Here is a 25,297-nt window from a genome sequence, read left to right as displayed (position 1 = left end):
GTGAGCTGCATTTCCGGTTACAGGGGCAGTGGAATGCCTGCCTCTAGTAACCGCCATGCATTCCACACTGGAACGCACTTCCAGTTCCGCTCTATATTTGAAAAAAAGGGCGCCAGACCTGCAATTAATTGGGAAATGCCTAATTTTGACGAAGCAGATGGAAGACAGGTGAGACAGGCTATTTAACTGTGGGGCTGGATCTGAGGTATCATTGTGTCTTGGTCATCAGCCATGGAAGGATTAACTACTGGTCGCCCTGATATGCCAGCAGAACCCCCGGTACATGTGAGTTTAACGGGAGTTTCCTGGTCTAAGTTTACCTGCTACCATCTGTCCCCGGTTGGATATTACTATATGATCCCTTGTTGTTGTAGCACAAGGAGGGCTCTAAAAATTCCACAACATCAAGAAAAAAGGGAAAAGATGCGCCATCTGTAACCTGAAGCTACTGGACACATATGGAAAGCAATTATGCACCCACTGTAAGGGATGAACATTCCTCCTTTATGTCGGACATAAGATCCATAATAAGAGAGGAGGTCCAAAGTTCAGTCGCAGATATAATCCTCACATAAACTTCCCAACCTGGACCTAGGCAAAAGAGACCCCGGTGGGAGATAGAATCTAGCTCAGAGGAGGAGGAAGAACGATCAGTTTACTCCTATCCTGAAAAGGATGAAAGGGAGGGATCTATTTCAGTTCCCCCAGAAAAAAGGAAAAAATATCTTTTTGCTTGGGAAAACACTGAACCACTTTTATCGGCAGTCAGGAGCACTATGAAAGTAGAAGACACCCTCCAGCCCTCCTCAGTACAAGATGAAATGTTCGGACGATTGAGAACCCGTATGAACAGAGTATTCCCTGTCAATTATCACATTAAAGCCATGATTTTAGAGGAATGGGAGGAGGTAGAGAAAAAATTTGTAATTCCCAGAAGTTTCAGATCCCGTTTGCCTTTTGAGCCAGAGGAAATCAAGCTGTGGGAGGAAATCCCAAAAATTGATATTCCAATAGCTAGAGTAGCAAAAAAGACATCGATTCCCTTTGAGGATTCGTCATGCTTAAAAGACCCTATGGACAGGAAGGCAGACAACTTCCTTTAAAAGACTTGGGAAACTGCAGCTGCAGTAATCAAAACAAACATCGCAGCAACCTCTTTAGCAAGGTCCATGATCATTTGGTTGGAACAGTTGGAAGACCATCTGAGGAGCAAAACTTCCAGAGAGGAGATCAGAGACTCCATCCCTCTGCTAAGAATGGCAACAGAGTTTATTACCGATGCCTCAGCCGAATCAATTAGGTTTGCTGCAAGAAATGACGCATTATCTACTGCAGCCAGGCGAGCAGTATGACTAAAAACCTGGTCTGGAGATAACCACTTCAAAAACCAATTGTGCTCCATCCCCTTTTCTTGCCTCTGAGTGTTTGGCCTAGTTCTAGATGACATGCTAAAAAAGGCCTCGGACAAAAAGAAGGGATTTCCAGAGCAAAAAAAACAGGAAAATAACATCCTTTCGGAGACCACGTCCCCAACAGAGACCAGAATACACTGGAAAGGGAAAATCGGGTAGATGGAGCTAGCAAAAAGGAGGTAAGATCAGAATACCTTTTGTAGTACGGGAAACAGCTTGCGTAGACATTGACTCCATGAGAGTAGGAGAGTAGGAGGGAGACTCCAACATTTTCTGGGAGCATGGTCGGGGGTATCCAGCAATCCATGGATACTCCAGTTAATTGCAGATGGGTGCAAGATAGAGATGGTAAAGGTTCCCCAAGAGAGATTCCATCTAACTACTACTCAGTCTCCACTAGTCCAGCAAAGATTACGGATAGATGTCGGAAAGCTGTTACTTGCAGGCATAGTAATACCGGTGCCAGTGGCCGAACAGTTTTCAGGATACTATTCAAACCTGTTCTCGATAAAAAAAAGCCAGAAGGCGATTACCGCACAATTATAAACCTAAAGTCATTAAACAGGTCGGTGGTGTACAAAAAATTTAAAATGGAATCCATCAGATCTACGATTCCCTTGATCAGAGAGAACATGGTGATGTGCACATTAGACCTCAAAGAGGTCTAATGTACCCATTCACCCTCACAGCCAGAAATATCTAAGATTTGCATTGAAAGACGGGCAGAACATACAGCACTATCAGTTCAGATGCCTCCCATTTGGTCTCTCCTCGGCCCCATGCATTTTCACCAAACTAGTAGCCGAGGTTATGGCGTTTTTAAGAGAACAAAGAATTCTAATTGTCCAATACCTGGACGATTTTCTACTAATCCCAGACTCTCCTCAGCAATTAAGAGCCAGTTTATCCTCAACCACCTTAGTTCTTAATAATCTAGGTTGGATTATAAACTGGGAAAAATCAGATTTGTTACCGGGAAGAAGAAAGATCTTTCTAGGGATTCTTCTGGACTCAGAACGACAGATGTCTTTCCTTTCAGAACAAAAGCGAACAGATCTCAGAGACAGAATCATCGCTTTCGAAAAGAAGATTCTGGGTCTGATGACAGCCTTCATTGGAGCCAATTTCATTCAAGGCCTCTTCAACATCAGATCCTAGGATCCTGGAACAGGAAGATGGAGGGTCTGGACAAGAAGATAACCTTGTCAGAAACAGCAAAGAAATCTCTGAAGTGGTGGACTTCAAGCACCAACCTGGAAAAGGTAGTTGTGTGGAAGTTGATCCCCTTCATCACCCTTACCACCGAATCAAGCAGCAGTGGCTGGGGAGCACATGTGGAAGATCAGTACCTACAAGGTATTTGGCATGCACAATACCTTCCTGGATCATCGAACTATACAACAAACAGAATGGAAGCTGAATTGGGAGGAGTTCCGTCCCATAGAACTCAGATGTGGTTGCCCTCAAGTCGATCTATTTGCCACCCGGAAAAACACAAAAACAAAAAAAATTTCCTCCCTCAGCCCAAGAGACAGACTAACCAGAATAGATGCTTTGTCCCAGAAATGGGATATGGGCCTGGCTTACGCATTTCCTCCTCTACCCTTAATTCCACTAGTGTTAAGGAAGATACAGGAAGATCGGACCAGGGTAATAATAATCTTACCTTTCTGGCCCAAGAGGAGCTGGTTTCCTTTACTGAAGAAGATGGCCCTGGAGGATCCAATTATTCTGCTAGAAAGACAGGATTTACTCTTCCAAGGACCAGTATGACATCCCAAGGTAAAATTTCTAAAACTTTCAGCCTGGATCCTGAATGGAAAATCCTAAGGTCCAAAGGACTCTCAGACGCGGTAATCTCAACAATGAAAAATAGTAGAAGACTTGTAACATCAGCAATCTACACAAAAATATGGAAGAAGTTTTGTACGCTATACGGGGAATCGGCAATGGAAGATTCTAGTCCTAACATCCCAGAGGTATTAGAATTTCTGCAGGCTGGTTTTGACAAAGGTCTAAGACCTAGCACTCTAAAGGTGCAGATTGCAGCTCTAATTACTTTCATGGATTTCCCCCTAGCACATCATCCTTGGATCGAGAGGTTCATGAAAGCCACATTGAGAATGAGACCGACAGTAAAAACTCATATCCCCCCTTGGGATTTGAAAGCAGTCTTTAGTAATCTGTGCGAACATCCTTATGAACCCCTCGGAGAGGCAAGGGAAAAACTTCTCTCCTTCAAAACAGCTTTTCTAGTGGCTATAACCACGGCGAGACGCATTGGGGAGATACCAGCATTCTCAATAAAAGATCCTTACCTAAAGATTCTGGACGACTGTATCATCCTCAGACTTGATCCAGCATTCTTGCCAAACGTGGTAATACCTTTTCACATGAATCAAGAAATAGTTTTACCCTCGTTCTGTCAGAAGAAATGAGCAAGAGCTAGCCTTTCATTCCCTAGATGTCAGGAGGGTAATTCTTCAGTATTTAGAAACAACAAAAGACTGGCGAATTGACTCTAACCTGTTTGTACAGTTCGCAGGTAAAAAGAAAGGGGAAAAAGGGTTCAAAAATGACTCTGACAAGGTGGGTCACATCTTTGATACATCTAGCCTGTTCTTCAGAAGGATTAACTCCTCCAGGAGTTCATCAGAGCGCATTCTACTCGTGCAATGGCCACATCATGGGCAGAACAAGCAGGTGCATCTATGGACCAAATATGTGGGGGTGCAACATGGACAAGTTTAAACACCTTTTGCAGACACTATAAGCTGGAAATTCTTCTAACCAGAAAATGGCTTTCGGAAGGAAGGTCCTCCAAGCTATAATCCCTCCCTGAATATATACTATGGAAATCTCCTGAGGTGCTGTCAGGAGGGACGTCCTGGAAAGTAGGCATTAGACCTACCGGTAATAGGTTTTCCAGGAGTCCCTCATGACAGCACCTATTATATTCCCCCCCTTATTCTGCTGTGTGATGTTAACATAGATAGAAGGAAGCTAAATAAAATAGCGTTGCATCTATCCTGGTGTGGTACTTGGAAAATCACTGAAGGTATGGGTGGATGGGGGGCCTTTTAAACTCTTCTGTGTTTCCTGTCCCTATCAGAGATATGAAGACGTCCTCCTGAGGTGCTGTCATGAGGGACTCCTGGAAAACCTATTACCAGTAGGTCTAATGCCTACTTTTTTCCTTCCATTAATTCCGTGAAGTACCTGAAGGGTTAATAAACTTCTTGAATGTTGGTTTGAGCACCTTGAGGGGTGCAGTTTTTAGAATGCGACATGGCGTCCGCTAACTAGGCCAGCAAGTTTTACATTAAAAAAGTCAAGCAGTGCTCCTTCCCTTCCGAGCCCTGTCGTGAGCCCAAAAAGTGATTTTTTTTCCTCGTATATGGGGTATCAGCATACTCAGGAGAAATTGCACAACAATTCTAGGGGTCCATTTTCTCCTCTTACCCTTGTGAAAATAAAAGAATTTGGGCTAAAAGTTCATTTTTGTGGAAAAAGTTAGATTTTTTTTAATTTTCACGACTCTACATTATAAAATTATGTGAAGTACTTTGTGGTATAATTTGCTCACCACACATCTAGATAAGTTCCCTGAGGGGTCTAGTTTCCAAAATGGTGCCACTTGGGGGATTCCACGGTTTAGGCACATCAGGGGCTCTCCAAATGCGACATGGCGTTCGCTCTAGATTCCAGCCAATTTTGCGCTAAAAAAGTCAAATGGTGCTCTTTCCCTTTAGAGCCCTGCCGTGTGCCCAAACAGTGGTTTCCCCCCACATATAGGGTATCAGTGTGCTCAGGAGAAATTGCACATACAAATTTTGGGGCCCATTGTCTCCTGTTACCTTTGTCAAAGTACAAAAAAAATTGGGTCCAAAGTAAAAATTTTAAACAAAAAAAAAATATGTATTTTTTTCCTTCCATTAATTCCTGTTAAGTACCTGAAGGGTTAATAAAGTTCTTGAATGTCATTTTGAGCACCTTGAGTTGTGCAGTTTTTAGAATGTTGTCACTTTTCATATTTTTTGTCATATAGACCCCTCAAAGTCACTTCAAATGTGATGTGGTCCCTAAAAAAATGGTTTTGTAAATTTTGTTGTCAAAATGAGAAATCGCTGGTCAACTTTTAACCCATATAACTTACAAAATTGTGCTGATGTGAATTAAACATGTGGAAAATGTTATATACTAGCTATTTTGCGTGACATGACTCTTTTTGAATTAAGGGCATAAAATTAAAAGTTTGAAAATTGCAAGATTTTCACATTTTTTGCCAAATTTCCGATTTTTTTCACAATTAAGTGTAAGTCATACAAAATAAATTTTACCACTATCATGAACTACAATATGTCACGAAAAACATTCTCAGAATCACCGGGATCCATTGAAGTGTTCCAGAGTTATTACCTCATAAAGTGACACTGGTCCGAATTCAAAGAATTGGCCTGGTCAGGAAGGTGAAAACAGGCTGTGGGGTGAAAGGGCTAAAAAGGTGCCAGAAGGACCAAACTTCTCTGAAGTATGAGTGTCTCTTTTGTTTCCAACTTGTCAACTCAAGTGTGTATATTTGCTTCACTTTTAGTTCCCATTGGGCAATTGTAGGAGCTATGTTTGATTTCCACAATGTGGGTATCAATATTCTAGCTGATGCCAGAAGATATCTGAGAACAGAGAGTTTATTCTTCAAAATTTCTTTTGGGAAAAGATGAAGCCGGCAGATTTCTGGACATGTAGCTAAAGAGCTTTTAAGAATCTGTGAGATGGACTTGAAAACTTTTGTCCAATATTTTTTGATCTTGGGACAAGTCCACCACATATGAAAGTAAATGCGAAGTTCCATTTGGCATCTCCATCAATTTGAGTCATATGAGCTGTAAAAGCTATGAAGCTTCATTGGAGTTATATACCATCTAGTGAGCATCTTGTAACCGCTTTCTTGCATATGGACACGTTTAGAGGAGAGTTTAGCTGCAAGCAGTATTTTCTCGATTTCTGCTTCAGAAAAGGGAGAGCTCTTGGCTGCTTGAGAGAGTAGTGATGGGCGACCCAGTGACTGTTCGGGTTCCGCTAATTGAGCCGAACAGTTTATTAAAAGTTCGGGTTCGGGTACCAGAACAGTACCCGAACACGGACCCCATTCATATGAATGGGGAAGCTGAATATACCTGGTTTCCCATGCTGTCATTTGCGTGACAGCGCAGGAAACACAGGCTCTGATCGGCGGTAATAGCATTACCGCGGTCAGAGCGCTGTGGCATCATGCTGACAGGTGTCAACATGATCCCACAGCTGTGACAGTTACCTGCGATAAATAGCTTACCGTGGGTCATAGGCACCGGCTGATGGTACTACTACCACTATCAGCCATAGGAAACAGCGAGCGCAGGCACCACTGGATGGGAGCAAAAGTCTCTCACCAGCTGTACCTGTGCTGAAAGTAAAAAAAAAAAAAAGGTTACAATTAATAAAATATTCAAATAAAAATAAAACATATTATACTCAACTACACCTTGTCCCTGATATTCTCCGCCCCTGCAAAAAATAAAAAAACAAAAAAACACCATATACTCACCTTACACCTAATCCCTGAAGCCCATGATCACCTGTAATAAAGGTAAAATAATAAAGCAACCTCATCCTCACCTGTCCGCCGCAGTCCAAATAGTGAGGGTCCCACAATGATCCCATGAATAGAACGGCCATATTGTAAAATGTGACCGCTCTGTTCAGCAGCCGGCAGTACATTGGCGCTCAGTGTCGGCAAATGAGGTCAGCGCATGCGCTGTGAGTATTTTCCCACACTTTCGCTGATGTCAATGAGTTGAACTGAGTTCATGTGACGTGAACCCGGCTTAGGTTATTGACGACACCGATTGCACTCCTCAGTGTCTCTGCAGGATGGCAGACTGGATGGTCGCATCCAGCTACAATCCAGCCTGCCATCCAGATGTAGCAGAGCTGGACACGTCGTGGGAAACATGGATGTTCCTCATGTTGTAAAGGTAAGGATGAGGTTGCTTTATTATTTTACTTTCATTACAGGTGACAATGGCTTCTGCTGGAATGGGCGTGATGGTAAGTATGGTTTAATTTAGAACATTAAAAGATGTCTGTCTTTATTTCAAATAAAGTATTTTACTCTTGGTGTGGGTGTCTTTATTTTACATTTCATCCTCACTATGGGGTTAGTAATGGGGGCGTCTTATAGATGCCTCTCAATTACTAACCTGTGCTTGATGTCAGCTGGCATTATAAGCTGACATAAACCCCATCCCTATAACCCCACTGCCACTGCTAAAGGCAGTGGGCAGAGCGAGGCTAAGTGCTAGAATTGGTGCATCTTATGGATGCGCCGTTCTCGGGCAGCTGAGGGCTTCTGTTTCTAGCCTCGGAGGGGGCAAATATTCAGGGATCCTTCCTAGGCTATTAATATCAGCCCCCAGCCCCCAGCTGTCTGCATAGCCTTTGCTAGCTGTTAAAATAGGGGGACCCCATATCAAATTTTTTTTGGGGGGTCGCCCATTTTAATAGCCAGTAAAGGCTAAGTATTCAGCTGGGGGTTGATATTAGTAGCCTGGGAAGCTCCATGGGTATTACCCCCTTCCCAGGCTAAAAACATTCACCGCCCCAGCTGTCTGCTTTCCCTCTGCTGATTAATTAAATTATGGGGGACCCTACGCCATTTTTTTTCCAGAAACATAATCATTTATTAATAAATGACATGAACAGTAAGGTACACACGCAAAGCACGGATTATATAACTCACATATTTATATCTATCTGTATATCTATCTATTATCTAACGTATTTTTCAGACTATAAAACGCACCGGACCATAAGACGCACCTAGGTTTTAGAGGAGAAAAAATAGAAAAAAAATTTAAGCAAAAAATGTGGTCATGATGCCCTGTTAAGGGGGAGGGGGTCTGCTGCTGACACTGTAATAGAGGTAATGTCCCCCAGTTCTGTTAATATCCCCCATCCTGGTATACATGGCCCCCTCCTTCCTGTTAAACGTGGCCCCCATCCCCATCCTGATATGCATGGCACTCCTCATCCCCATCCTGATATACATGGCACCCCTCATCCCCACCCTGGTATGCATGGCACCCCAATCCCCCATCCTGGTATGCATGGCACCCCTTGATCCCCATCCTAGTGTGCATGGCACCCCTTGATCCCCATCCTGGTATGCATGGAACCCCTTGATCTCCATCCTGATATGTTAGGTACCCCCATCCTGGTATGCATGGCACCCCCTCATCCTGGTATGCATGGCACCCCCTCATCCTGGTATGCATGGCCCCCCTCATCTTGGTATGCATGGCACCCCTCCTTCTGGTATGTATGGCACCCCTTATCTCTAATCCTGGTATGCATGGCACCCTCTGATCCCCATCCTGGTATGCATGGCACCCCCTGATCCCCATTCTGGTATGCATGGCACCCCTTGATCCCCATCCTGGTATGCATGGCACCCCCTGATCACCATCCTGGTATGCAAGGCACCCCCTGATTTCTATCCTGGTGTGCAAGGCACCCCCAATCCCCATACTGGTATACTTGGCACCCCCTGATCCCCATCACGCTGCACACACAAAAATAAACAATTATACTCACCTCCTCTCTCCTCCAGCGCTGCGTCCAGCTCTGCTGCCAACACTGACTGTGTGAGCCGCGCATGGCGCCCCTGCCATGCGCCCTCACACAGTGAGATGCTGTGCCGGAATAGTCACTGCTCCCCGCGCTGGGACTCTGTGCATGGGGAGCAGTGACTCTACTTAATAGCGCGCACACTGTACCTGAAGCGCGACTCCTGCTGCGGCTGGCCGTCAGTGTGCTGCTATTAAAGACCATGAATATTCACTCCAACCCATGGGAGTGGATTGTAGTGAATATTCGTGGGCTTTAATAGCAGGCACACAGACCACGAAGCACAGCAGGAGCCGTGCTGCGGGTACAGTGTGCGCGCTATTAAAGAAAATGAATATTTATTGCTCTCTACGCCCATGGGCGTGGGGAGCAGTGAATATTCATTTTCTTTAGCAGCAGGCACAGCGTAGGCTGCAGCAGGAAGCTGCTGCCTCCTGTGCCCCGCTGACGCTCCCTCCACACCCCCACCACCCACAGCCATAGGTATATAGTATGGAGCACAGTTTGGACTATAAGAAGCACACCCCACTTTCCTCCAAAATTTTGAAGGAAAAAAGTGCGTCTTATAGTCTGCAAAATATGGTATATATCTAGATATCCATATATCTATCTATTTATCTATCTACCTATTATTTATCCATACGTATATCTGTCTATCTATCCATATATCTATTATCTGTCTATAAATATATCTGTCTATCTATATTTGAAGAAAATGGAACAGCACAGAAATCCATGAGTGGGTGCAAATCCTCTCAGACAATGATTCCGTTGTCTTAATATTATATATCTCCAAAGAAAAAAAGGCAGCACTCCATATATAGTGGAAAAAATAGGACTTTATTAGCCCATCAAAATTGTGGCAACATTTCGGCTGAGCACAGCCTTTCTCAAGCAATGTGTAATACTCAGTGAGAATTATTTATAGAGACAAATTTGCATAACAGATTCATAAGGAAATTTACAAAAATTCCATATAAATAGTGATACATACATGATACAGCATAGTATATTGACATAATGTGTTGTTAAACATGATATAGAAAAGTTCCATCATGATTTCATATAATATTTCATAATTTTCATATAAAATAAAGTGCTATGTGCAATATTTGGTGCATCATTTGCACGTGTGCAATATTAGTATTAACGTATTAGCATAAAAAGTGGGAGGACTCATCCATATCATAGATATCATGCAATACTGTGCATGTCTGCGCGTGTCATAGAGGTCTAGCCAATCATACTGCCGCAGGATTCAGCCGAATACTTGCGCATATGCAAAAAACTTTTCAACGACATAAGCGCCATTTTAAATATGGGAAATCAATCCCTAAGCGCATAAAACTTGCAGACGCGCTAAAACTATTGCGATCTTTTGATATTAGGACTGCACCATAAAATCTGTAAACTCATAAAGGCATCTCACCCATTTTAACATCATTTCAAATGTATGAACATGGGAATACGGAACAGGTCAGTCCTCTTGCACAGACTCATTTCCCTTAATCCAATCCATATTCACCTTCCGGCAAAAAATGGCTCAGAAACTGGATATGTTGGTGGATTGTAATCCCCCAACGAGGACACCCTCCACTGACATCCTAAGGAAAAAGGATTACATGCTACTCGACTGTCACCTTATGTTCCACCCCTAATAAAGGCCATGTCCATTCTCCATCATCTATTTATTAAGAAACATGAACAGCTAGCTCTCCAGACACAGTAGTCTCCAATACAAGGCACATACAATAAGTCTTTTTAGCATAGATCACACAAAATAAAAATAATAAGACAGCTATATATGGATGAGTCCTTTCCCCATCAGAAAGTGCTCTGTGAAGACAAAAAAACAAAAATTAGTTACAATTACACATGGTCATTACAGTAAATCCTTCAAAAGGGCAATTAATGATCTTCATATAATAGATGTGATTTTATAATCCACATTGAGACCATGCAGTCTCAGTGTGTTAAGCCTATGGATCCATTCAACATACGGATCCGATCTCCTCCCCTCCTTTGTGGAGGAATTTGATCAATTATTCTGAATCTAAGTTGTTTCTCATTATGTCCCTGCTCAGTAAAGTATTTCGGGACCAGTAAATCCATCCGTTTTTTCCTTATGGTATATTGGTGGTGGTTAATTCTTGATTTAAAATCCCACGTTGTAGTTCGAAAAATATAGTATATATCTAGCTATACATATATGTACAGTATCTATCTATCTATCTATCTATTATTTATCCATATATCTGTCTATCTATCAATCCATATATCTATTATCTATCTATAAATATATCTGTCTATCTAGTTCACAAAAAAGTTAAAGCGCACCATTTAATTACTCACAACGGGTGCCAAGCCTCTATCCAAATGTCCAATTTGTACAACACATAAATCTAAAAAAACGAAGGCAGCACACCATCCAAAAAGAAGTTCTTTGAAAAAAATAGGGATTTATTCAACCCCAATGGCAACGTTGCTTAAGAAAGGTTCTGTGAACCAAAACGTTTCCATATGGGGTCTGAATAAATCCCTATTTTTTTCAAAGAACTTCTTTTTGGATGGTGTTCTGCCTTTGTTTTTTGTATCTATCTATCTATCTATCTATCTATCTATCTATCTATCTATCTATCTATCTATCTATCTATCTATCTATCTATCTATCTATCTATCCTACTAATATAAATGCGAAAGTTTGTGAGTATGTATGTTTGTTACTCTTTCACGAAAAAACTACTGGACGGATTTGCATGAAACTTTACAGTAATATAGATTATACATCGGAATAACATATAGGCTACAATTTGTAATGATTTTATGTAATTTTGGTCGTAATATAACGATACATGTCAATTAAGTCGGAAAAAAACTGGCCTCTGAGAGCTATCTTGGCGTACGCTGCCTAAACCGTTGGAGTTACACAAAGATGATGTACCGTAGAATTGTTTGTGTTGAATAGTTCTAAATAAAAGTCCGCGACAGCATATATCTACCTTTTATGTGGAAGCCACTATGACCAAAATTGTGAACCATAAATTTAATTAAATTAGATACTATTTTACAATTTTACAATGCACATTTTAGTATATTTATCAAACTTTTTAGTATATTTATCAAACTCTTATATACACACATACACAGGTGATATTTAAATGGCTGATTTACAGCAGTCAGAAGAGATTGATAATACAATAGTTTGCCCATAGTGGATCATTGTATAGTGAGGTCACAGTTGCCACCTGTCCACAGTCAGAATACAGGGGTGATCATATACCGTGGCCAGGTACAAGTGTGGCACAGGGGGTTCACACACGACCCCCAGGGACTGACATTTCCTAGAAACTTTGGCAGCTGTCAGTCATGAGCTCACCCTGATACATTACACTCTGGAAACAGCTGAAGGGAGAAGGATAATTTATGACATTTTCTCAGACTTTAAAAAAAAAAAAAAATAGCCCAGAAAACAGCCCATATGTCAGGAACAGGTTACTAGGGAACTACACGTCCCAGCACGGCCTGCCCGCGCCCACAGCCCGGGGGGAGTGTGAGACTTCCTCCTGCAGGTTGCCCGGGGGCACCGGGCCGTCATTGTCCTCACACAGGGGTCCCCGCCGCCATTGTCCCTCCACATAACACCGTATAATAAAACATGCGCTCACCTGCGCCAGCTGCTGCAGCCGGGAAAGTTCCGAGCGCCTCACCTGGGCGGAGGGGAAGTGACTCACACACGGGGAGGGGCAGTAACCTGAGCGTGGCTCCATGGAGGATGCACACACTGCAGCCTGACAGCACCGGCAGCAGTGCTACACAAATGGCGTCCTCCCCTCCTGTGTGCAGCACAGCCCTGTGTGTGTGCAGCGCAGCATGTCACCCACAGCACCAGCAGGCTGCTCTCAGCTCCCACAGAGCACTGGGAATGGTTGCTATGGGTAACCGCGCCACAGCTGCTCCTCACAGACCAGTCATATACAACTGATATCGTCTGTACAGCGATCGTAATATAACTAATTAGATTGTTTTAGTATTTTGTTTGAACTTTACTAAGTACCTATTTAGTAATTAGTACTTATAAAAATGCCGCGAAAGCGTAAGTCTAACATTTCGCAAAGCTCTAATAAAGCCCGAGCTATGAAAATAATTAGACGTGATGAGACGTCTCAACAAGCCGAGCAACGAAGGCTTGAGCAGGCGGTGCGTTGTGCGGCACATAGAGCTGCAGAGACTCCAGAACAATCCCAAGCCCGACATGAACGGAATGCGGAGTTTTTGGCATCTCAACGGGCTGCTGAAACTCAAGAACAGTCCCAAGCCCGACGTGAACAGCATGCAGAGTATCTGGCGTCTCAACGGGCTGCTGAAACTCCAGAACAGTCCCAAGCCCGACGTGAACAGCATGCGGAGTATCTGGCGTCTCAACGGGCTGCTGAAACTCAAGAACAGTCCCAAGCCCGACGTGAACAGCATGCGGAGTATCTGGCATCTCAATGGGCTGCTGAAACTCCAGAACAGTCCCAAGCTCGACGTCAGCAGCAAGCGACTTACATGGTGTCCCAAAGAGCCACTGAAACTTATGAAATGGCCGAATCTCGCAGACACAGTGTTGCTGAAAGGGCAGCACAGCGACGTCAAACATTTACAACAAATACATGGATATTGTTTAATAAAGCTGCATTTGAGTATGACGAGACTCTTGATTATGAAACTCACAAGCTTATAAAAATAGAAGCAATGACCATAGATTGCAAATATTGCGGAGCTCTTAAGTGGAAAGAGGAAGCAGCAGGTATGTGTTGTTTAGGCGGGAAAGTAGCTCTTCCTTATATAGACAAGCCAGTTCAACCTTTAAAAGAGCCTTTCTCTAATGAAACTGATGAATCTCGCCTTTTTCTAAATAATATAAGAAAATACAACATGTGCTTTCATATGACGTCTTTTGGAGCAGATCAAATTGTCTCAATGCCAGGGTTTTGCCCGACCTTTACAATACAAGGACAAGTATACCACCGTATCTGTTCTTTAATTCCTACGTCCATTTCGCAACCACAATTTTTACAAGTTTATTTCATAGGTGACGAAGAAGAACAAATCAACAGGCGTACTGAGTGCGTGCAAAGCTTAGATAGAAACATAGTTAAAAATTACAACAAGTACTTCACGACCACAACATTTTGGTGCATGAATTTAAAATGGCTAGAGACAGAATGATCAATGACGATCATTTCAAAGTAGTGATTCACCCAGAAGGTGTACCACGTGGTCAACATGAGAGACGATTAATGCCCCTACTACAAATGAAATAGCTGCTGTAATAGTAGCGAACAAGCTATGTCTCGGGACATCGTTGTGCAGCCGCGCGATGGCATACTCACTAGGGTTCCCGATACACATAGATTCTATGACGCTCTCGAGTACCCAATAATTTTTTGGAAAGGACAAGAGGGGTACAGCATTGATATTCCTCAGATAAATCCAATTACCAAACAAGCAATGCCAAGCAAAAAGGTGTTCTGCAAAGATTTTTATGCCTTTCACTTGATGGTCCGTCGCAGCGATTTTAATTTGATGCTTAAGTGTAGGCTCCTACTTCATCAGTTTCTGGTCGACATGTATGTAAAGATGGAAAGTGAGCGCTTAAGGTTCATTTCTTTAAATCCAAAAAACTGCGCGCAGAAAATTATATTCACTTGCAAGATGCAATAAGAAATGATGCGGATTTGGATCCAAATAACTTAGGTCAGATGGTGATTCTCCCGTCATCATTTGTAAATAGCCCGAGATACCTACACGAATACACACAAGATGCGTTCACATACGTACGTAATTATGGGAGGCCTGATTTATTTATTACAATGACTTGCAACCCCGCTTGGTCAGAAATCACCAAAGAGCTTATGGCTGGTCAAAATTCAACGGACAGACATGACTTAACAGCCCGAGTATTTAGAATAAAAGTACAGAAGTTGGTAGCTCTACTTACAAAAGGTAACATATTTGGTGATATGCAATGCTTCATGTACTCGATCAAGTGGCAAAAGCGAGGTTTGCCTCATGTGCACTTACTGCTGTGGTTAAAGGAAAAATTGCATCCGAACCAAATTGACGAAATCATATGTGCTGAGATACCAAACCCAGAAACCGATCAAAAGCTCTATGATACAGTGACAAAGAATATGATTCACGGGCCATGTGGTACATTCAATTCTTCATCGCCATGCATGAAGGAAGGAAAATGTACCAAAAAATATCCGAGGAAGCTTTTAAAAGATACTCAAACCAATGACAAAGGTTATCCTTTGTACAGGCGCAGAGCACCAGAGAATGGTGGACGCACGACGATTATAAAAACCCGTAGAGAAACACAGGAAATATTGGTGGACAATAGCTGGGTGGTCCCATATTCTCCACTCTTATCAAAAAAAATGTAATTCTCATTTAAATGTAGAGTTCTGTAATACGGTACAGGCGATAAAATATATTTGTAAATGTATTAATAAGGGTAGCGACCAGGCTATTTTTAACATCCGCCAGCAAGGGAATGTTAACATTGACCCAAGAGATGAGGTGCAGACCTTTAGAACCAGCCGATATGTTAGTAGTAACGAAGCAGCGTGGCGGATCTTAGGTCTGCCTCTGCACGAGAGACACCCAACCGTCACTCAACTCACAATTCATTTACCCAATGGCGAGAGGGTTTACTTTACGGAAAATAATTTTAGAGAGAGATTAGAAGCACCACCTAAAACTACACTAACTGCATTTTTCCTGTTGTGCCAAAGTGATACGTTTGCATAAACATTACTTTACATTGACGTGCCTCGCTACTATACTTGGAATGTGGCACGGAAGCAATGGAAACGTCGTTTACAAGGAACACTTGTTGATGGCTGGCCAGGTGTGAAGGCAGGAGACGCTCTAGGTCGCATTTACACGGTGCACGTTAGCAATTTTGAATGTTATTGCTTGCGTATGCTGCTGAATGTAATAAGGGGTCCAACCAACTTCTCGGATTTAAAAACATTTGAAGGTCAAGAACTTGCAACTTTTCGGCAGGTGTGTGGGAAGATGGGGTTGTTGGAAGATGATAACCACTGGGATACCACCTTAGAAGAGGCCGTGCTATGTCGCTCCCCGGCGCAAATAAGAGAGCTGTTTGCCATATTGATATGCACTTGCGGTTTATCCAATCCTCTACAACTCTGGCACAAGTATAAAACTGCGTTATCAGAGGATATCATGCACAGATTTGAAAGAATGGATCACGTTAACGATGATCTCTGTTTCAATGAGGCATTGGGGCTTATCAAGGACAAAATATTAATAATTTCTGGAAAGAAATTGTCCGATTTTGGTCTACCCTCACTGCGGCGTAGAGGAGAGCTGTCGAACGAGTTGATAAAAGAGCTAAGCTATGATACCAACCAGTTAGACGCTCACGTTTGCGAAACTGAGCCACGTTTGCTACCTAATCAAAGAGAGATTTATCACAAAATAGTAGGACGAGTTGAGAATGGTGAAGGCGGACTTTTTTTCCTTGACGCCCCGGGTGGTACAGGAAAAACTTTCTTGCTTAATTTACTTTTAGCAAAAATTCGTAGCGGTCATAACGTTGCATTAGCTGTGGCTTCCTCTGGAATTGCTGCAACATTGCTAAGCGGTGGACGGACGGCACATTCAATCTTTAAATTATCTCTTAATCTGGTGAACGAAGAAACCCCATCGTGTAATATCAGCAAGAGCAGCGCCCGTGGCCTCCTGTTGCAACAGTGCAAACTAATCGTGTGGGATGAGTGCACAATGTCACACAAACGCGCCATCGAAGCTCTTGATCGTTGTCTACAAGACTTACACAGTAAACAAACAATAATGGGTGGTGTTGTTGTTTTATTCGCTGGAGACTTTAGGCAAACTTTGCCTGTCATCGAGCGAGGCACTGCAGCAGACGAAATTAACGCATGTCTGAAATCCTCATATTTATGGACCAAAGTTGAAAAGCTGCACCTCACCACAAACATGCGTGTCCAGTTATTCAGTGATCTAGAGTCGGGCGCGTACGCTGAGAAACTGCTCGAGATCGGTGAAGGTCGAATCGAAACTGACGAAGAAGGTATGGTTCTATTCACTAACCAATTTTGTCATGTTGTGGATTCGGAAGACGCACTTATTGCTCAAGTTTTTCCAAATTTGCAACAAAACATCCACGATGAAAATTGGCTATGTGAAAGAACTTTACTAGCACCAAGAAATGAAACAGTTGCGAAAATCAATAAAATTATCTTGGACCAAGTAACCAGCGATGCAACAACCTACAACTCCATCGACACAGTCATGTCATCTGAGGACTGTACGAGCTACCCCGTGGAGTTTCTTAACTCTTTGGAGCTATCCGGTGTCCCATCTCATAAGCTCGAATTAAAGGTCGGTATACCCGTTTTGTTAATGCGCAACTTGGACGCCCCAAGATTATGTAATGGCACTAGATTGCGAGTCACTGAACTAGGCAGGCACATTGTAAAGGCCACAATTTTAACTGGAGAAGCTAAGGGTGAAAATATTCTTATACCACGCATCCCAATAATACCCAATAACTTACCCTTTAATTTCAAATGTTTGCAGTTCCCACAAGTTGCATTTTCAATGACCATCAGTAAATCGCAAGGGCAAACTTTGAAGGTAGCGGGGATAAATTTAGGCACGCCCTGTTTTTCCCACGGTCAGTTATACGTAGCTTGCTCACGTGTTTCTAAAGCGCAAAATCTACATATTTTCGCTGAACGAAAGAAATCAAATAACATAGTTTACAGGAGTATATTGCAGTAAAAACACATAGATAAATTACCTGCAGATGTCCATTATTCCAATTACATACTAATTCTTTACTAACACGAACAATATTAAACGCAAGTAACTTCAGTCCGTCCTGTTTATTAATCAGTGTTTAGTAATCCGTTTGTGATGAAATTTGATATGGATAATTTCAAGCCTGGGGAAGGACATAGGGCTACTTTTTATAAACACACCATACAGGCGAATATTATATAAAACTGTAAACCTGATTGACTGACACACCTAGCGGTCAACGCACAGCCGAAACCACTGAACTTAGCATCTTGAAATTTGCAGATAGGTTCTATTATAGCTTAAATGAGCACTAAGAAAGGAATTTTGATAATTCCACCCTCAAGAGTTTCCCTCTTAATATTATAGGGGTTCAAAGATTGTATGGAATCCGTCAGTTTTGAAGTTAGACATCTGAAATTTTGGATGTACGAGTAACTAAATAAGATTATTTTTTTTTACTATTAGGATTATTTTTTTTTACTATTAAAATGATCTGTCACGAAACTTAATGTGGCAGACCAAATACCACGCGAGCGAAGCCGCGGGTAAAAGTTAGTCTATCCATATATCTGTTTATCTATCCATATACTATCTATCTATCCATATATCTATCTATCCATATTTATTTTTTATGTATTATCTATATACTTATGTAATTATGTATCTACAGTTGTGCTCAAAAGTTTACATACCCCGGCAGAATTTTTGCTTTCTTGGCCTTGTTTCAGAGAATATGAATGATAACAAAAAAACTTTTTCTCCACTTATGGTTATTGGTTGGGTGAAGCCATTTATTGTCAAACTACTGTGTTTTCTCTTTTTAAATCTTAATGGCAACCAAAAACATTCAAATTACCCTAATCAAAAGTTTACATACCCCAGTTCTTAATACCGTGTATTGCCCCCTTTAACATCAATGACAGCTTGAAGTCTTTTATGGTAGTTGTGGATGAGGTTCTTTAGTCTAGCAACAACCCAGCAGCAGGACCGCTACCTCCGCCTTTGTGCAAGGAGGAACAGGAGGAGCACTGCCAGAGCCCTGCAAAATGACCTCCAGCAGGCCACAAATGTGCATGTGTCTGCACAAACGGTTAGAAAACGATTTTATGAGGGTAGTATGAGGGCCCGACATCCACAGATGGGGGTTGTGCTCACAGCCCAACACCGTGCAGGACGCTTGTCATTTGCCACAGAACACCAGGATTGGCGCCCTGTGTTGTTCACAGATGAAAGCAGGTTCACACTGAGCACATGTGACAGACGTGACAGAGGCTGGATACGCTGCGAAGAGCGATCTGCTGCCTGCAACATCCTTTAGCATGACCAGTTTGGCAGTGGGTCAGTAATGGTGTGGGGTGGCATTTCTTTGGACGGCTGCACAGCCCTCCATGTGCTCGTCAGAGGTAGCCTGACTGCCATTAGGTACCGAGATGAGATCCTCAGACCCCTTGTGAGACCATATGCTGGTGCGGTTGGCCTTGGGTTCCTCCTAATGCAGGACAATGCCAGACCTCATGTGGCTGGAGTGTGTCAGCAGTTCCAGCAAGATGAAGCCATTGAAGCTATGGACTGGCCCGCCCGTTCCCCAGACCTGAATCCGATTGAGCTCATCTGGGACATTATGTCTCGCTCCATCCACCAACGTTGCACCACAGACTGTCCAGGAGTTGGCGGATGCTTTAGTCCAGGTGGGAGGAGATCCCACAGGAGGACATCCGCAACCTCATCAGGAGCATGTCCAGGCATTGTAGGGAGGTCATACAGGCACTTGGAGGCCACACACAATACTGAGACTCATTTTGACTTGTTTTAAGAACATTACATCAAAGTTGGATCAGCCTGTAGTGTGTTTTTCCACTTTAATTTTGGGGTTGACTCCAAATCCAGGCCTCCATTGGTTAATAAATTTGATTTCCATTGATGATTTTTGTGTGATTTTGTTGTCAGCACATTTAACTTTATACAGAACAAAATATTCAATGAGAATATTTCATTCATTCTGATCAAGGATGTGTTATTTGAGTGTTCCCTTTATTTTTTTGAGCAGTGTATATAGATAGATAGTATATGGATAGATAGATAAATAAACAGAGAGATAGACAGCTATATTGATAGATAATAGATATATGGATAGATAGATATATGGATACCAGCCCATTTAAATTGTAGGTGTTTTAGCCCAGAAGTGACATGTTGTTCTGTCCAGAGTTATAGGCTTGTAGCCCAAGAGAGGCATGTAGGTAGAGTAGTACCCATCAGACGGGAGGTCACCTTGCAGCGGTTGATGGGCACACATAATTTGCCAATTTATGCGCTAAGAACCTCCATTTTTTGTAAGCAAAGCTTACTAAGTAATAACACAGTTTAGATCAAATGTTTGTATTGTCTTTATGTATCTTAGCCATAATGGAGTGCTGCTGCACTTTCTTTATATATATATATATTGTGCAGTTTCTGCAGCTGTCACCTGTTCGCACTTAGGATGTGCTAGTCGGGAAGGAGATGAACAGTAGTCAACCTGCACTAAAATTCTAAAGACAACAAGGGTAGACAAAACAGGGAAAAATGGTTTAGCTTTAGATGAACTCCAAATGTGCACACGGCTTCAAGCTCCAGAGAGGACGAGGTACTGCTCCTGCTAAGCTTCACAAGTAGAAATGAATATAACCGGCGACTCCCTTTCAGACACACCAAGTATATATACACCCAGGCCAGAGAGCAAATTAGCTAGAGAGAGGTAGTCGCTCGGTCCTAAAGACAGCCTCCTATCTAAGCAGCTGTCTGCAATGCCAAACGTGGAGATCTGCAACCCACTGCAGGGCGACTGTCTGTCACCTCTGACACACCCGTGACAGGAGCTCAAGCAGGCTTGCGCTTCTCATTGACTCGCACTGCCGTCAATGAGCTGAGCCAGGTTCACGTCACATGAACTTAGTTCAGCTCATTGACATCAGCGTGAGCGTGGGAAAGTTCTCACCGCGCATGCGCTGACCTCACTTGCCAGCACTGCACACATGAGAACTTTCCCATTCTCCTGGTGACGTCAATGAGGTGAACTGAGTTCTATTGCTCTGATTGCTATTTTAGATATTTTACAGCATTTGGGTCCTGAAAGTGGAAAACCCCTAAAGTACCTAATTTCTATAAATGCCATACTCTTTCATGCATATCATTTTTGTGTTCTAAATTAATATGTAATAGCAGGAACTTTTTTATATTAATAGATGTATTGTGGGCTTCATTAGTAAGGAAAGAGAGCGTGCATTGCTGAAAGAGAAGCGTCCAGGAACGTTTTTGTTGAGATTCAGTGAAAGCAGCAAAGAAGGAGCCATCACCTTTACCTGGGTCGAAATATCCCAAAATGGTAAGAAAAATTATTTGTGTAAATGTATAAATCTCTTGTATATTTTTTGTGCTAGATTAGGAATGTTGAACGGCTTGCGTTTCCGATTTCTACTAAGGGAGTTAGATCCCCGTTTAATGATCCCTGATTAAAGATGAACATGATCAGTGATTAAAAGAAGTAATTTTGCTTTTAGCTTTAAACAGATGAGATATGGGAGGATCACAATGTGTCATGAAAAATAAAATAACCTCATTGTAATAAAATATATACGTTATTGGAAAGTGGTTTTAGTTAATTACTATTTAAATCTGGGGTGGGTGTCCACCTTACTTCCCAGAATGACCGTTGATGCGGCCCAAGACAGATTTCCAGTGCGCAATCTCTAGGGTTTAGGTGAGTCTATATACCACAGTCTCAGTGTATCATATGATGTATACATCAGTCTCAGTGTCTCCTATGTGATGTATTTACAGCTGGCTCAGTGCATCCGATGTGATGTATGTACAGCAAGATCACAATGACTCCTATGTGATGTATATATAGCAAATAGTCTGAATGTCTCTTATGTAATGTATACAGCAAAGTCTCAGTATATCCTAGATGAAGTACATACAGCACAGTTTGTGTCTCAAATGTGATGGTTATACAGCAGTCTCAGTATACCGTACGTATATTCAGCAATGTCAGTTTATTCTCTATGATATATATATACATCAGAGTCTCAGTATATCCTATGTGATGTATACAACCAGAGGCGTAGCTAGGGGTTAGGCTCAGGACGGGTGAAGCTTCTGAGTGGACCCCTATCCAAGTAACCATTTTACAACTACGAGGCGCACCCTAATCATAGGTACGGGGGAACCTCAGCAGATGACCATGCTGTTACTGAAAATAAATCACTACACAAAGACCAACACTGATATTACTTCCAAGTGGTGATAATAGATTGGTAGATACCAATCCTGCAGAACATATAAGATATTACAGTTATAGATGGCTGACATTCTTTCTGATATAGTTGTGCCCTTTTCCTGTTTTTTCCATCTTGCCCAGACTGACATGACGACTTTCTCCCAGCCACAAATCATCTGCAGAGATTACAACAAAGACACATTTTACTTCTGATATTTCCAACACCACCTCCATCTACTCCCAACCTGTACAAACACTTTCATCATGCTGATACCCCAATGCTGAGCAGCTGCTGCCAAATGTATCCCTATTACTGTATCTGCGGTGTGGCACAAAACAGTGCTCCTCTTAGCGCCCCACATATTAATGCCTACAAGTGTTCTCGTTACAAAGTCAAATGCCTTCTTTGTGCCCTCAAGAGGAGTATATCCAGCCTATGAACGGCAGCGCTTCCCAGGACTCACATCCAAAGATGATATTTTATATTTTTTTATTTGATAAGTTAAAATAGAGGAGATACAACGCGTTTCGGATACAGTATATATCCTTCTTCAGGTATCATAAAAACACAGTACAAATCCTACTAGTATAAAATTCAATCACACTTATATATAGTAGAGACAACCAGCAGACACATAGCCCCCCTAAAAAATAACTTTTATTAATAAAGCAAACCTTTTATCCCAGCCTTGATTTGTGGTGTGGACCAGGTTCAGGAACACACCCACAAAGTGGTCCAGCCTTTCAAACCACATTCTTATCAACATGGATGCAAGAAAAAAAAAAAAGAAGCTTTCTTAAACTTTAAAAAAGAAAAAACAACAATTTTTGGAGTTGCATTTATTAACTCCGGTTCCTTGAAAAACACTACATAAAATTTGATTCTTACTTTTATTAATATTTTTTCTTTTTAAATCCAACAGGTTTTTTAATTTACTGGGGGCCACCAAATTTTTCAAAGTTTTCCCCCTTCTGTATGTAATCCCTGGTTTATCAGGGAGATGTTTTCAAAAAACAGGGTCTCGCTTCAAGATATACGAATATATTGAAAGCACAGTTCTTATGACTTTATTTCCCCTATTGAATGTTGTCACAAAATTCAATTTCCAGCGGTCATCACTTTTTTCTTTACCAATAGTCAGATTATCCCTCTTCCTATTTTTTCCTATTAGACATTCCTCCTGTGTTTTTATTTTGCTTTCCCTGTATGCACCATTTATCAATTTTTTTGGGTATCTTTTTTCCTTAAGCTTTCTTTTTAGGATTTTAGACTGAGCTACATAATCAGATTCTCTCTTACAATTCTTTCTTCTACGAAAGAATTGACTGTGGGGTATATTTACCTTCCACTTCTTGGAATGTGCACTGTTAAAATCTAAAAGGCCATTAGAATCCACTTTTTTGAAGTGGGTTTTTTAAATATTTTTTTTCCTATTATGGCTAATCTCCAAATCAAGGAACACCATTTTTTCTTTATTAATTTGTGATGTGAAGGTAATCCCCCAGGTGTTATTATTAAGCTCCTTTATTAACCACTTCGCGCCAGAGCCTGATTTTGCCTTCGTGACCGAGCCAATTTTTTCAATTCTGACCACTGTCACTTTATGAAGTAATTACTCTGGAACGCTTCAACGGATTCCCCTGATTCTGAGAATGTTTTTTCGTGACATATTGTAATTCATGATAGTGGTAAAATTTCTTCGATATCACTTGCGTTTATTTGTGAAAAAATCGGAAATTTGGTGAAAATTGTAAAAATTTAGCAATTTTCAAACTTTGAATTTTCATGCCCTTAAATCAGAGAGATATGTCACACAAAATAGTTAATAAATAGCATTTCCCACATGTCTACTTTACATCAGCACAATTTTGGAACCAAAATATTTTTTTTTTAGTTAGCTATAAGGGTTAAAAGTTGACCAGCGATTTCTCATTTTTACAAAAACATTTTTTTAGGGACCACATCATATTTTAAGTCACTTTGAGGGGTCTTTATGACAGAAAATACCCAAAAGTGACACCATTCTAAAAACTGCACCCCTCAAGATGCTCAAAACCACATTCAAGAACTTTATTAACCCTTCAGGTGCTTCACAGGAATTTTTGGAATGTGGAAGAAAAAAATTAACATTTAACTTTTTTCACAAAAATGTTACTTTAGACCCAATTTTTTTTATTTTCACAGGGGTAACAGGAAAAAATGGATCCCAAATTTTTTTGTGCAATTTCTCTTGAGCGCGCTGATACCCCATATGTGAGGGAAGACCACTGTTTGGGCGCACTGCAGGGTTCGGAAGGGAAGGAGCGCCATTAGACTTTTTGAATGTAAAATTTGTTTGAATAATTAGCAGACGCCATGTTGCGTTTGGAGAGCCCCTGATGTGCCTAAACAGTGGAAACCCCCCACAAGTGACACCATTTTGGAAACTAGACCCCTTAGGGAACTTAGCTAGATGTGTGGTGAGCACCTTGCACCCCCAGGTGCTTCACAGAAGTTTATAATATTGAGCCGTAAAAATAAAATTTTCCCATTTTTCCCACAAAAAATGTATTTCATCCCCTAATTTTGCATTATCATAAGGGTAACAGGAGAAATTGCACAGTTAAATTTGCTGTGCAATTTCTCCTGAGTATGCCGATACCCCATATGTGGGGGAAAACCACTATTTGGGTACACTGCAGGGCTCGGAAGGGAAGGAGCGCCATTTGACTTTTTGAATGTAAAATTTGTTTGAATAATTAGCGGACGCCATGTCGCATTTGGGGAGCCCCTAATGTGCCTAAACAGTGGAAACCCCCCACAAGTGACACCATTATGTAAACTAGACCCCTTAGGGAACTTATCTAGATGTGTGGTGAGCACATTGAGAGACATAATAAACAAATCAGTAGCCGGTGAAGAATTGGTTTTATTTATTTTTTACGCCGTTCCTCGTGCGGTATAAGTGATGAGATTACTTTATTCTTCGGGTCGGTGCGATTACAGCGATACCAGATTTATATCGGGTTTTTATGATTGACAGCTGTAACACACTAAAAGACGCTTTTTTTTGCAAAATCTAGTTTTTGCATCGCCATATTTTGAGAGCTATAATTTTTCCATATTTTGGCCGACAGA

At 41.7% G+C, this 25,297-nt stretch overlaps 1 protein-coding gene across 2 annotated transcripts in view; it reads left to right on the top strand.

Annotated features, from left to right (window-relative positions):
- The window catches only part of STAT1 (signal transducer and activator of transcription 1), a 1,113,083-nt gene that overhangs the window by 836,638 nt on the left and 251,148 nt on the right, over positions 1–25,297 (top strand). For both annotated transcript variants that reach the window (XM_073647949.1, XM_073647950.1), the window contains exon 20: positions 21,146–21,285. In XM_073647949.1, the coding sequence (XP_073504050.1) occupies positions 21,146–21,285 (140 nt within the window). The remainder of the gene's footprint in view (positions 1–21,145; positions 21,286–25,297) is intronic.

The sequence above is a fragment of the Phyllobates terribilis genome, unplaced genomic scaffold (genome assembly GCF_046119375.1).
Source record: "Phyllobates terribilis strain yellow unplaced genomic scaffold, ASM4611937v1 Scaffold_9__5_contigs__length_417890890, whole genome shotgun sequence".
In the NCBI taxonomy this organism is placed as follows: Eukaryota; Metazoa; Chordata; class Amphibia; order Anura; family Dendrobatidae; genus Phyllobates; species Phyllobates terribilis.
The sequence above is the reverse complement of the archived record's forward strand: the minus strand, read 5'-3'. Positions and strand labels throughout refer to the sequence as shown.